The sequence below is a fragment of the Elgaria multicarinata genome, chromosome 6 (genome assembly GCF_023053635.1).
Source record: "Elgaria multicarinata webbii isolate HBS135686 ecotype San Diego chromosome 6, rElgMul1.1.pri, whole genome shotgun sequence".
In the NCBI taxonomy this organism is placed as follows: Eukaryota; Metazoa; Chordata; class Lepidosauria; order Squamata; family Anguidae; genus Elgaria; species Elgaria multicarinata.
The window spans coordinates 64,610,872-64,625,343 of record NC_086176.1 but is presented as its reverse complement, the minus strand read 5'-3'; the positions used below and the strand labels follow the sequence as shown (position 1 = coordinate 64,625,343).

Below are 14,472 nucleotides of genomic sequence, written 5' to 3'. Positions count from 1 at the left end.
CCTCACCAAGGGACACACCTATCACCTCCCGTCCATCCCGTCTCTCCTATCATGCAACCACGGCCAAATCCTCCATCCAGATCTTCACAGACTGAAACTAACGGCATGGAGAATCGAACACGAACCTGCTTAGACACCGACGCACAGTTATCAGCACAAGTAAAGCACGTCCTATCAGCGTCCATAAAGCCGTCCACTAGAACATCCTATGCCACAAAATGGTCACGATTCTGCTCCTTTGCAGCCACTAACTCTTTTCAGCCGGAGCAATGCTCCATTACCAACGTGCTCAATTTCCTACATCACCTATATGAAAAAGGGTTACAACACTCCTCAATCCGAGTGTACCTGGCTGCTATCTCGGCACATCGTGGAGAGATCCAATATAGGGCCATATTCTCCACACCAATAATTAAGAAACTCCTACGAGGGCTTAAAAACCTAAGACCTCCAATTAAACCAATTGCACCCAACTGGAGCCTCTCAGTAATCCTAAACGCATTAACAACGAAACCATTCGAACCTCTTGCTACCGCACCTATACACCTCGTGTCATGGAAGGTAGCATTTCTAATAGCAATCACGTCGGGAAGGCGAGCAAGCGAATTATCAGCACTTCGTATCGATCCCCCATTCACTGTATTCCATAAAGACAAAGTCGTCATGAGACCGGACATTGCATTCTTACCTAAAATAGTTTCGGAATTCCATATCAACCAGCACATCATCCTCCCGACGTTCTTTCCATCCCCTTCCACGGACCTAGAAAAGAGATTGCATTGCCTTGATGTTAGAAGAGCCTTAGCCTTCTATAATGACAGGACAAAAACATTTCGCAAATCTCAGAGTCTCTTCATCTGCTACGGTGGCAAGCAGAAGGGACTAACACTTTCTTCTCAACGGCTTACACAATGGATAGCACACACTATCAAACTAGCCTACCGCTTAGCCAGACTTCCCCTCCCACAAGGAATACGGGCACACTCGACTAGAAGTCTGGCAACCTCCACAGCTTTTGCGAAAGGAGTTACACTTGAGGACATATGCAAAGCAGCGACATGGTCAAGTCCTCTAACCTTCGTCAAGCACTACAGCATCGACACACGCTCCCGGAAAGACTCTTCCTTCGGTAGAGCAGTACTGTCAGCTGTTCTTCAATGACACCGACCCTCCACCGGTAAGTGTCAGCTTTGTAATCGCCCATAGTGTGATGCACAGAGACCACGAAAAAGAAATGCAGGTTGCTTACCTGTAACTGTAGTTCTTTGAGTGGTCATCTGTGCAGTCACACAACCCTCCCACCATCCCCACTTCGGTGTCATACACTGAAGGGTTATCCTCTCGGTACCAAGATCGTAAATCGGTCTCAAAGGAACTGAGGGGAAGGCGGGAACACGCGCAGTCATGCGCACTGGATGGTGGGGGAGCGTTCCCGCCTAAAATAACGTTTCTCAGCTAAGAGAAGTATTTCCGAGGCAAGGCTCAGCGCCAGCGCAGAGCCCATAGTGTGACTGCACAGATGACCACTCAAAGAACTACAGTTACAGGTAAGCAACCTGCATATCTCTTGGTATGAAGGAGCCTCAATAGGTGGTCTCTTTTGAACTGAGGGTTTGGAGGGGAACCTGTCGGAGCATGCGCAGTAGGATGGTGGGGAGGGTTACCACCAAAATTTCCTCAGCTTTAAAAGTTTCCTGGATCGCGGCTCCAGGCAGGCATGAATCTCATATGTCTGAATGCACATATGGCTACTCGAAGAACTCCAGTTACAGGTAAGCAACCTGGCTTTCCTTATGGCAATGAATATGCATTATGTAAAGGCATGAACTGCTCTCTCTCTCTCTCTCTTGCCAGATGGATGACAATAGCAGTTTGAAAGAATGCATTAAAAGACTCTTTTCTTCTCCTATTTTAAGTGGTTTGGAAACCTTGTCACGATGGTATGGTGGAACGACATGTGGCTTAATGAGGGATTTGCAAGTTACTTTTCACTTTACCTTGAACCTACAGTGCCCCTGGTAGGTGTAAAAACTTCATATTATCCAAGCTATAGTTTTGTTTTCAATACCTTGACATTAATGGAAGCTATGTGCCTCCAGGCTTCGGGCTGTTCTCTGGCAAGATGCTCTCACTGTATCGCTGTTTTTGCCACCAGACTGGGTGCAATCTCACCTTCTTCCTGCTTTTGTCAGTGCTGACTTGCCTACTTTCATGTGAACTTCTACCTGCAGACTGAATTCATAGCACCTCATCTTACCTTCCTCACCTGCTTTGAGTGAGAATGAACCCATTGCTTCCAAATCTCTCTGCCATGAACCTTGTAATCCTCCATGAAATTAAAGAAGTAGCCCCAAATGCAGCAATTGGTTCTCGTGGTGGTCTATGTATCGTGCCTAAGCTATCTCCTAGTGATGTGCTTTGCAGTAGCTGGATGATGCTTTGGTGTTCTCTGCACTGATGTTCTCAGTGCTATTACTGTCTTGATTCATGCTGATTGTATATTGGAGATGGTAATTAAAATTAGCTTGTGATGCCCTTGTTTTCTGAGCTATCCATCACTGCACATTGGCTTTCTGTGACAGATTTTCCAAGATATTTATTTAATCATTTAAGATGCTTCTATATTACTTCATATATCTCAGGATATCCAAGCAGCTTACATAAAACCATATACAATTCTATATAACCACCCCTCAAAAACCCCCAGTGTAAAACAATAAGTACATTAAAAACATTACAGTAAAACAGTAAAACAGAGCAGTGTCCTGATCAACTACAAGTTATGGAAAACCTGAGTGAACAAATACATTTTCAAGAGGCATTTGAAGCTTGACAAAGTTTCTGCCTCTTGAATCACACATGGAAGAGTGTTCCAGAGGCTAGGTGCCACTACCGAGAAGGCTTGTTTATATGCTGTTACCTGATGATACACTGTTGTCATGGAATGAGCAATAAGGTCTCCTTTGAAAACTCAAGGGTTGATTTGGTGTATACAGGGAAGGCAATCACCAGATTCTCTTGAATGGGCTATGAATGCAATAACTGAGTGAAGATTTTTAAGAGGAAAGAAGAGAAAACAAAAATGGTTTATAGATTAACTATATAATCTTAGAGGTAGCATAAAACGTGGTGGTAGATTTTTAGTTAAATATTGGTGATTTATACTTGCTTTCAGGAACAAGCCTTTGGTTCTGTTGTGTTAGACATGTTGAGGATGGAAGAACAAATGCAACATCCAACTTTATCATATGCAGAAGAAAAGCACCAACAGCCTACATTTCCAGACCTTTCTGTAGCATACAAGAAGGTAAAAACAGTGTGCGTGTGTGTGTGTGTAGTAGCTGATATGCTCGGTGTTGCTTGGGTCCAATACATTTCTCTGCAACATATTCATCCTTAGGCCGGTTGTTTTTTTAGTTTGATTGAGTTAGTAAATTGTTTTGTTAGAATAAATGGGAAATTGTTTTAATAAGAACTGTATTTTAAAATAGAGCTTCATGATAAACCACATTTTTTGTTTTACCTGAAATGCCTACACCTCCCATCATGCCTTGGCTGGAGCAGCCTTCTAAACTTCAAAAACAATCAGGGACACATAACACCCTTTCTACCAGCTAAAAAAGATGCAAACCTAAGAATATGTTTTCAAAATATACCCAGCATTGCCCAGATATCTGAATAACATATAGTATGGAAGCAGATCTCGGTCACTTGGGCCTTTTATCTGACATACCTGCACTCTGAAGACACACTATGGCACTTTGCATTTATTTATTTTTGCTAAATGGTACTTCCCTTTCCTCCCTGCCTCTCTCTTAAGGGTGAAGGCTGTGTGTGTGCTTCTCTAAGTTTCTGAGAAAACAGCGGTATCAAGATGGGGTACCTTTGAGCATGTCCAGAGTTTGGCCTCTCAAAGACACGCTGTTGTATCTAGTTATGATTTTAAAACCACACGTGGCAGGTGGGAGGAGACACCACAAATGGATGCAGCCCATTTATGCGGGTTGTTTTCTTTTATGTGGAATTGGGTTGACTGACTTTAGGAATCACAATGGCTGCCAACGGCCAGTAAGTCTGGCCTCCCACCCAAGGCATGTTGTAGGTGTAAACCTAAGTTTTTATTAAATTCTTTTAAAATACTTAAGACCCCAAAATTCATGTTTTTAGATTTTTTCTTATCCATGTACACGAAGACAACATTAAGGCAGTACCGTATATGGAAGTGGGTAAACATTTTGGGACATACGTGACACACACATACATTCCGCTTTATAGGTACATAATTGTCTAAAAATATTTTACATATGATTTGAAAAGAGACAGCATGGAATTACCACTTTTTGCAGAACATAATAAAAAAGAATCTGCTCCCTCCACTGAAGTAAGTAGTGAAGCTTTTATGAGAAGGGGAGTTTATATAACATACCACTGTGGACAGAAAAAGTAAGTGGATCAGGACTAGTCCATATAGAAATGTGTTCCATTCATGTCAATAAATCTCATTTCCAAGTTGTGGCCATAAAGCCACTTTCCACATGTCATGCATTTCATTTCATTGTTTTTAATGGACCCCACAATTGTTGTTTTTAAATGGATACTGTTGTTTTTATACTGTTTTTATGTGTGTGTGTGTGTGTTTTTAAATTGTATACTTTTAATGTTTACTATTTTTAAATGTTGTAAACCGCCCAGAGAGCTTCGGCTGTGGGGCGGTATATAAATGTAATTAAATAAATAATAAATAAATTTCCCTGCTGATCAAAAGGGGGAGTGAAACACCTGTGCACACTGTTATTTATCAACTATGAACATTTACTTAATTATTATATGCTGAGTATGGTTTCCTGTCCAAAAGAAAACATACTGTGCTTCAAATAAATACATATAGTATTTTTATGTTTAGATGGCATATAATATTTTTGCATGTTAGATATTTAGTGTGAAGGATATTTAGTGTACTGTGTGAAGGATTATTTATAGTTTTATATACCGTAACCTGCACATTAAAAGTATAAGACTGGGGAATGGTTTGGAGATAAATATCAATTTATGTATTTGATAAGGAAACACTTAATACAATATCAGTAATTAAATGTCTTGTATACATAATTAATAAAGCTTTTATCCTTCAAAAAATATCTTTCAGGGGACTGCCATCCTCTGGATGCTTTCCAGCTTTATGACAGAAAAACTGTTTATAAAAGCACTGAATGTGAGTTTAAGAAATGACTTCACCAACAGTTAGAATTCTGAAAAATTGACTTAATTTTATAATTTGTTTTACAGTGATGATTAAATAATTATTATGCCTCTTTTATTACAGTCCTACCTGAATGCATTTTCCTTTTCAAATGTTATCCAGGATGATCTCTGGAATCACATGCAAAAGGTGCTTAAAGCTTATACTTGTTTGCTAGTACTCTTACTAAAACTCTTGGCTCTAAAAGGGCTTTGAACCAGAAATCTCAGACTTTGATCAGTATCCTCAAAGGGATCGATATCTTGCTCCTTATGCCTCTGACTTTTTTCCAAGTCTGGACTCAAATCTTTGTCTAAGTGACAGTTCCCCTGGCTCTATAATCCCCTTCCCACAGTCTGTGGGCAGTCATGTGTCAACAGCCAGCAAAGCATAGTTGCATTGGAGAGCAATGTACCAAGTGCAACCCAATGCCACATTTCCCATATGGAATATTTCTGCTATAGCCTAAGGATATGGAAGGATGCTAATATGAAGTGTAAGGAAATTTCCCAGGTTACGCCAGTTACTAGCTTCTATTCCATGTTCATGGGAATAGCAGATAAAAACTAGTTACGTAATATACAACTGAAGGTAAAGTGGATGCAGAGAAAAGAAGAATGGAAGTGGGAACAGTTAGAAAGTACACTGAACTGATTTATGGCACTGAATAGCCCTATCAGACATCAGATGCATTAGGCCTGTGTCCCTCAGTTGTTGGACTGCAATTCCCACAATCCCTGACCACTGGCCATGCTGGCTGGGACTGATAAGACTTGGGGTCCAACAACATCTGAAGAGCCACAAGTTCTCGACTTCTGTAAAAGGCAAAGGAGCATATTTTGTCCTCCAGTGTTTATCACCCAATGATAAACACTGCTTAAATCATGGCCCAGGACTGGGAACCCTCAGAGACTGAAACCTCCAGTGACAATGACTCTAGCGAGGTACCAGAACCAGTCCCTGGTCCTTCTGAAATGGGGACCACTGCCTCAGATCCCATGTGTTACAAACATGACCTTTGGCAGGTGCCACTACCCCTGAAGAGTGGACTTCAGATTCCTCTAATAAACATGGAGACCCTGAGGAGAAGTCCCCAACTGGCTCCTCCAACCTTCATTTCCCAGAAGAAGCAAATGCCACGGAGGGAGTGGGATTTCTAGAAAGACTGTCTTGGCCTGATGTTAAAAGCCTGCCAGTTGCTCCCAGACACAGCTGGACTAGGTTGTTAGTTCTCTAGCTTCAGGATTACTGACCAAGGTACTGAAAATAATGCTAATTCCAGCTCCCTTAACCACATCATGCCTCCTTGCCTGAGCTGTGGTCTAGGACAGGTGATGGATACCCTAATGAAGCATTAAACCCATGACTGCCAGTCTCATCACCTAGGTCCTGTCACATATTACTATATAATTGTGGGAAGTTGTGACATCACTTGGCAGGGAGAACAGGGACCTTGGGGGTCCTGTTCAGGTATGGTCAGTGGGAAGAAGCTAAAACAGCACTGATATTCCTTCTCCTCTCCTCAGCTTCCAGGCATATAGCCAAGCTCTGGGAGAATGCTTCCTGGCCTAGCTGCCTCTTGCCCTAAAATGTGGCCTCTCAGCTGATTTCTTGATTCTCCCCTGATCCTTCCCAACTGCTATATTATACATAGCTAGGGAAAATGTCTCTATCACTTTGCAATGAGACTAGTGGTCTTCTGATAACTATCATCCCCTGTGATGACCCAGGCTATGTTTCCATTGTCAGGCGAATGGGATTATTGGTTCCAAGTGTATCATCTCTTTCCTTAGTTTTGGGGCCACTTCATAGAGAATTCTTTATGATACTACACTGTATGTCAATGGAAAAATGAATGTTGAGTCAGGATGGTATTTCAGGACTATGGACAGCTCCAGTCAACCATCTTTCTCTGACAAAAGTCTAGTGCTGATTTTGTACCAGACTATCCTTCCAGGGCTCCATCTCCTCTCTGAAGACTCTGAAGGCCTTAAAGGGGATGTCCTTTAGCTTGGAGACTAGTAATCCATCAATTCTAAATCAAGTGACTCCTTGTATTGACAGTGGTGGCAAGCAGGCCTCGAATCTACTGGTGTACAGAGACAAGCTCCTCACCATAATCTGGCTCATGAGATGCTGTCTCTGGAGGGCCCAATTCAAAAAGTTCTGACTCAAAGGACTTCTGGATGATTCTAGGCATTGGTTCAATCTCTGTGTTGGGACTCCGCTCTGACTTACACTGCTAGTCTTCCTAATCCAGTTGGCTCCTCTTGTTCTGTGTCAGAGTGCTGGCTGCTGCTTGGGATCATGCAGACTCTGCACATGAAACCTGATCTGCACTGAGTATCCCTCTTGGTGAGACCTCTATGAGCTGGCTCATGATATCGCAAAAACCTGATGTTAGTGTAAGTGCAAAGATAAAGTTAAAATCACATAAGGCAAACTGTTTTCTAATCCAGAACTTTTCTTAAAGGTAATAGATGAACAGAATGACATCCAGTTGCCGGCATCAGTAAAAGTTATAATGGACACTTGGACCTGCCAAAGTGGCTTCCCACTCCTAACTGTAAATTTCTCCACTGGGCTCCTCAGTCAGGAAAAAATGTATTCTAAAGAAGGAAACAACAATGCAAAGTATGTCATGTGTGTGTGTGTGTGTGTGTGTGTGTGTTTAGTTTAGAAAAATCTTAGTACTGATATGGAGGTTTGAATTGTAGCAAACTTTTTTTTCACTGTTCACGCAATCCTACCTTTTAATTACAATCCATAATTTGATGTGACTCTTAAGCATGAAAGCTATGATTTGTGCTTGCCATCCAAATTGAAATCCACATCAGATATCACAGGGAACCAAAACAGAAACTATGTGTGAGAGGGGAAGAAGTCACGTGGCCCACTGTCTCATTTCTAATCCCCTGCAGTGTGGTTTGGAGGGTCATTGCAACTGGGCTGTTGCATTATGTTTATTCTGTATTAAGAGCTATCAGTGGATGTGTGAGTTGGAAATGAAAGCTGAACACTTTGTCAAGTGTTGTTATTTCCCCTCAGGTGAAATGGAAAGATTGCTCTAGGTTTTCATACAAGACAACACCTGTCATACCAGATATGCATACAGAAGGTTTCCATAGCCCCCCAAGGTTCTCAAAGGCGGGTGGGTCAGGATTTCTTGGTGAGCTTGGGACCCTCACAATATTCCACAGTTGCTGGGAGACAAGCAGTGCCTGGAAGTCTCCATTTTAGAGAACCCGTGTGGGAGCTCTCGTGCAGCTGCTCAGTTTCTACGCTTCAGGTCAGTACTAAGAGCAGCCTGCTGGATTATGCTGCAATGAGAGCAAGGATGTAGCATTGATGCTAAAATCTGTAATAGTCATTCTTCCTGATACAAATTCTTGAGTGTAGCACCAGAATTCTCCAACTGCACATGCTACACTCAGTTGCCAAGCAGAAGGTGATTGCTGTGGGGAGTCCCAGTAGATGGAGGAAGCTTAACAGGATTTCAGAAAATTTGACAACCACCAACATAGCGTATAGCAGGAGTGCCTCAATGTGAACTGTGCCTAATATATCACAAGGATTGTTTAAGGCATTCTGAAAAATTCTTATTTGGGCAAATGAAATCTGGCTTTTAAAATGTATTGAACAGAAAATAGTTGGAGGTTCTTGCTGCTTACTCCTTCAGGTAGCCTAATTGAATGTGTACGTACTATTTTATTTGTATGTGTCTAAATGAAAACCCACCAGTCTTACAAAATCCAATCACTGTCTATTCTAGTTGAACCAAAGGATGTCACACAAAGTAGTCACTTCCATTACTTTTCTACTTTCTCAAACACACACACACACACACACACACAAATATACAAATATAAACAGTTTGCACCTCTGAGCTAAGACCTGGAAAAGCTGATGGACATAAACATAGCACATCTTGATGCTTGGGACTGCAACAGCTGGCTTCAATTGAGGAGACATTCAGCACTTGCTTATCTCTGGTTTGTGCCCATTACATGGTACCATGTTCTATTGAAATCCATGGAATTTGCTTCCACATGAAGGCCCTGCTCCAACAAAGGGGATGCTGTGGTTCAAAAGTGAGCCATGTGCTGTGTATTCCCTGTTGTCAGCTATGGAAAGTGAAAGTTTTTCATGTACATACAGGACTTTGATCTTCCACAGGTAAAAAAAGAAAAGAAAAGCTTGTGCATATTGAAATTGTGGTCCATGGGCGGTTTCCAGATAATGTTAGTCAAGCTAGAATCCAGATGAAATCAATTGGATTCAAGAGAAGCTCAAGTTTTAATTAATAATCTCTACCTTATGTCCAGTATTATGAAAATGAGCATACTTTAGGCATTGATGCAATTATAATTGCCCGTTTAATATGATAAAAGAGGCTTGAAGGAAGTGCTGAGAGATCTGGGGTTAAATAGAGAATCTTTGTTCCACCAATGGAACAATTCTGTTGGTAGAATTGGACTTTTATATCCTCTCCTTCCCCACCTGCAGACCCTCACCATGCCATCTCCAACCCTCCCCTGGAGGGTCCTGTTATCCTCTGGAGATTATAAGGGTGTGCATGGGGCTGCAGGGGGAAAGAAAGGATGCTGAAGTCCTATTCTGCAAGTGGTAAATAAATCCAGAATTTATTCCCCTCTATACGTAAGTTATTTGATAGTGTTTGCACTGTTTACTTACTTAGGTTGATGAAATAATTATCAATTTTTGTTTTTAATTAAGTAACACATGGATAATTCCTATTTCTTGGATAAGAAATGGAACAATACAACCTTTAGTGTGGCTTGATAACAGGAGCAGTAAGTATCCCCCCCCCCACAGCCTCTCTTCTTTTTTTTGCAATATGTGATCTTGCGTATTTGTAAGAAACAAATTAAAACCAAAATATTCACAGTTATTCAGTTAATTATTTCCCCTTTTTCTGAAATGCATACCTATTTTTAACAAGCTTGGGAAAACACTGGATTGCAGGAGTACAAAAATGTCTTTCTGTTCAGACGACATGCTAAGCTATGGTAGTTAAGCATTTTGAATTACCATTATGGCTTAGCATGTTGTGTGAACCATTTCTAACCATGGTGACTACATAACCATGGCTTGAACACGTTCACTAATCATTTGCTGCAAGTGATTAGTGAGTGTAACCATAGCATAGTGTGTTGTCTGAACAGGATTTCAACCTCACCCACACCTAACTAGTAACCACAGCCCCACCTCCCAACCCAAGTGCCCAGTGAAGACTGAGTTTGCTGAGTGACCATGAAATGCTGACTGTTGATGGGTGTGGGGGCAGAAAAATGTCAGGAAGCCAGAATAGAATGTAGTATCCTGGAAGACGGCTTTACAACGAACCCTGTCAAGGAGTACTCTATACTGCAACTTTTTGTTTCAATTATAAGATGCACTAGAGAATGATTTTAAAAAATATATCCTGTTTTTTAATGTTTTAAACTGACTTGCAGCGAAAGGCAAAAACATGGGCTTCGCCAAGCATTCATTGCCTCCTTTCCTTCTGTACACATTGTATGTGATGATGGTTGGTTACAAAGGTAGTAAGTAGCACATAAATGTTAAAACGTATTTGATGTAGCTGCCAAAGGATCCCCAGCAGTCTTCTTTCTTTCTTTGGACCTGGGGAGGGACAGGGATCATTTTGCATATATGCCAGGTTGATCTCTGCTCACCTCCCTGTTTACCTCTACTGCTTCTAAGTACGGAAGAAGGCTGGTGGCTGCCCATCTTGCTCACCAGAGGGCACCACTTCTGAACGAAGATAATAAAAATGTAGAACCCATATTTGCTTTCAGATGTACATTAAAAATACAAGATTGTAAACTCTCTAATATAATACTGATTTTGTATCATTTTGAGATTCACTGAGATTTATCTTCACATGCTGGTTGCTCTGTTCAATTCAGGATTAATTTAGGGGCAGGGCTTGACATGAACTTCGGTACCCTAAACATAGAATCCTTCTTATCTGCCACTGGAAATCACACCTTCATTTCTGAAATTCGTTAACCTTATCTAAGCAGACAAAGTCTTCATTTCCTTGCATTTTGTCAGAAGTGTGCCTTGGTTTGTTGTATCATTGTGTGCTAGCTGCTGTTAAATGTTCTAAGCTTCTGATTGAAGATGTGAAATGTCCCATTTTTAGACTTTTCTAGTAATCAGGGTATCTTTTTGGGGGGGATTAGGTTTTGAAGAAGTGAGGAAGTAGTTTTGACCATTAGCATGGTCACTGGATTCCACTATGTAAGTAATTGTTTATGTAGGCAATTTTTTAATTTATTATCTCTTTTAGTATTCACTAAGTATTTTTTAAAAGACAGCAAACTATATGGTGCCTTTCTGTCTTGTATACCAGCTAAAGATTCAGGCATAATCCAGTCCAGGGTACAGCACTGCATCTCATATTAATATGAAAAGAACATTTAGGTGGTTGTTGGTGTTTCTGTGCATTGCAGCATGCTTAGTTTTGTATTTTTGCATTTCTATTTTGTATTATAAATGAGTCTTCTATCTTTACAGAAAGGCACTATTAAATTCATGCCAATTTTCCTTTCATGCTGCCCACAGAAATATTTCCTGAAATGAAAATATCAGATTCTGAATATGATTGGATTATTTTAAATGTGAACATGACTGGTTACTATAAAATTAATTATGACCAAATGTATTGGAGGAGACTGGCTGAAGTGCTTGAACATGACCCAAAGGTAAAGTAATTTCTTTGGAAGTGGTTTAATGCACAGAGGATGTGAGTGGAGGAAGGATGGCATCCTATATAACCCTAGCTGTAGGTTTGTCTGATGTGTGGAGGAGATTAGGGGTGGGGGGCAGCCTGAAGGCAATGCACAAATATACTCCTTTAAAACAAGCCATGTTTATGTCAACTGCAGGCATGCCAGAGTCCTGGCAATCTAGACATGGTCATTATGAAAGATGTTAAAGGGAAGAAGATTCCTGCCTTTCCTACATACTCTCTACAAATATGTAATTTGAAGGTTACATACACAAGTAGGGATGAGGAGGGGGAAAATGTTTGTTCCTGTATGATAATAGGGTTTCAAATGAGAAATCCTTTATACATCCTTTTGTTTACATTCATCTTGAAGAATTTACACCATAGTACTTAAAATATGCAGGAGTTTGATTTCAATTATTGCATATACCTGCAGATACCATGAAACACAGTAATCATTTTGCTTTATAATGAGGTGTTTAGAACGATTAAACACATATATTCTCTTTGCAGGTAATTCCTGTTGTCAACAGGTTACAGTTGATAACAGATGCCTTTCAACTGAGCGAGTAAGCACATCTGTTATAGATAGCTTTCACTAGATTTATAACTAGAGCTTGACAGTATTTCTACATCTGTTTCCTTTCCTTAAAATATTGATAGCCTTTTCTGCACACGTTGTTTTTGCATGAGCTTTGCTTTGGGGGTGCAGAGTGGGACTCTGCATCACATTCTTTGGATTCTTCGGATATTTAGATTAGCCCAGGTTGACAACAGTATAGAACTTATATATAGCTGCTGCTATTCCCACAACTGTTTGGAAGAGCCTTTTCAGCCACCACAACAAACAATCCTCTCCATTCCTTCCAACCTCCTTGGCTGGGCGGTTTACAAAAGTTAAAAACAGTCAACATTAAAAAACAAATATACAAAAGTTAAAACCATCAAAAGCATAAAAACAACAATATCCTTTTAAAACAACTATTTACCCATGCTTAAGAGTATTTCTATTGAAATCAATGGAACAAGTTAGTCATTACTAACCAAAATCTTGTTGATTACAATGGGTCTGCTCTAAGTGTGACTAAGCCTGGAAGCAGCCCATAGTTTACAGCACAATCCTAAACTGTTTACTCAGAAGTCAGTCTCTCTACATTCAGTGGCACAGTGTGAATGGGATTCCAGTTGTGCAGTACATTCCTATACATCCTCACTCAGAAGTCAGTCCCATTTAGCTCAGTGGAGCTGACTGCCTTGTAAGTGTGTTTAGGATTTTGGTCTTAGTCATGCAGGTGCTTGCTGTTGCATGAGTTTTTCTTGTAGATATCTTTGATTCTGTGCTCCAAATATGTGCTTTCTGCTCTGCCTCTAACCTCTTCCTTGCTCCTGCTCTCTCTGCTATGGTTCTGAGCTCAGTCCACCCAGCCTGCCTTTTTCAGCCTCCACCTGTTTCCTGACCCTTGCTTCCAACTCCATTCCCTCCTTCTCTAAATTGCCTGCCTGGAATGTCACGATTCAGTGGCCTTTGAACCGTGAGTATATCTTGCTGTCTGCTGTAGCTGATTCTGATAGAACCTCCATTCGTCTGCTCATCACATCCAAATAAATTACATGTAGAGCTGTAGTTTCATTAGTGGCATTGTCACCACTTGAACCTTAAATTCTGTTGAGCTCTCCGAACCCTGAAATTCCAAATATTACTTATGCTTATTGAGCACTTCAGTTATCTTTTGTAAATAGAGATTTTTGAGCATGTAAATGTGAGAGGAAAGCTTTCCATTCATTTAGCAGAATATGCTTTTGTGAGCTTTCCTTTAAAGTATTTCAGGACCAGACCATTTACTTATCTTCAGTTATTAACTAATTATTATTACTGTATTTTTCCTTGTTTTCCTCCCCTGGTGTGTGTGCATCTGCTTGAACATACTTATGCATGATTTCCTTTAAATAGATCTAATGACACTGAGTATGATACTCCACTGTATTTAACTAAATACCTTGAAAAAGAAGATGATGTCTTAGTATGGCAAGAGGCATTGAAACGTCTAAAAGTTGACAACTGGGAGCTTATCGTGAATGATTATGAATTATATTCAGTTTTAAAGGTAACTGTATTCTGAAATTTAGACTATTTATTTAAGTCACAAGGCTATGGGCAGCTTTTGATGATACATTTTCATATTTGAGTTTTGAAAATGCATGTAAAAAGTGTCCAAAGGGCTAGTTGTGGATATGTCCTGCAAAGCTGTTCATGTCACATAATGAATTTCTGGCAGATTGTTAAGAAATCGTCCCATTGTGGCTCCATCACTTGGCTACTCCTGTTTTCAAGCTATGGTGTTAATCTCATAATACTCTGTTGCTAAAAAAAATAGTTCTACTTGGAGTATCAAAACTGGGAAATGTGGTACGGATGAGAATTCCCCTTCCTTTCACCAGGAGTTGCTTTATGCTCACACTGGGAATGTAGGAG

The 14,472-nt window shown here is 40.5% G+C and overlaps 1 protein-coding gene across 1 annotated transcript in view; it reads left to right on the top strand.

Annotated features, from left to right (window-relative positions):
• LOC134400119 (aminopeptidase Q-like) overlaps nt 1-14,472 on the top strand; it is a 56,005-nt gene that overhangs the window by 16,590 nt on the left and 24,943 nt on the right. Inside the window, exons 6-14 of the mRNA XM_063128407.1 lie at nt 1,917-2,018; nt 3,176-3,307; nt 5,147-5,212; nt 5,324-5,389; nt 7,713-7,873; nt 9,977-10,053; nt 11,834-11,973; nt 12,513-12,568; nt 13,951-14,104. Coding sequence (XP_062984477.1) covers nt 1,917-2,018; nt 3,176-3,307; nt 5,147-5,212; nt 5,324-5,389; nt 7,713-7,873; nt 9,977-10,053; nt 11,834-11,973; nt 12,513-12,568; nt 13,951-14,104 — 954 coding nt within the window. The remainder of the gene's footprint in view (nt 1-1,916; nt 2,019-3,175; nt 3,308-5,146; nt 5,213-5,323; nt 5,390-7,712; nt 7,874-9,976; nt 10,054-11,833; nt 11,974-12,512; nt 12,569-13,950; nt 14,105-14,472) is intronic.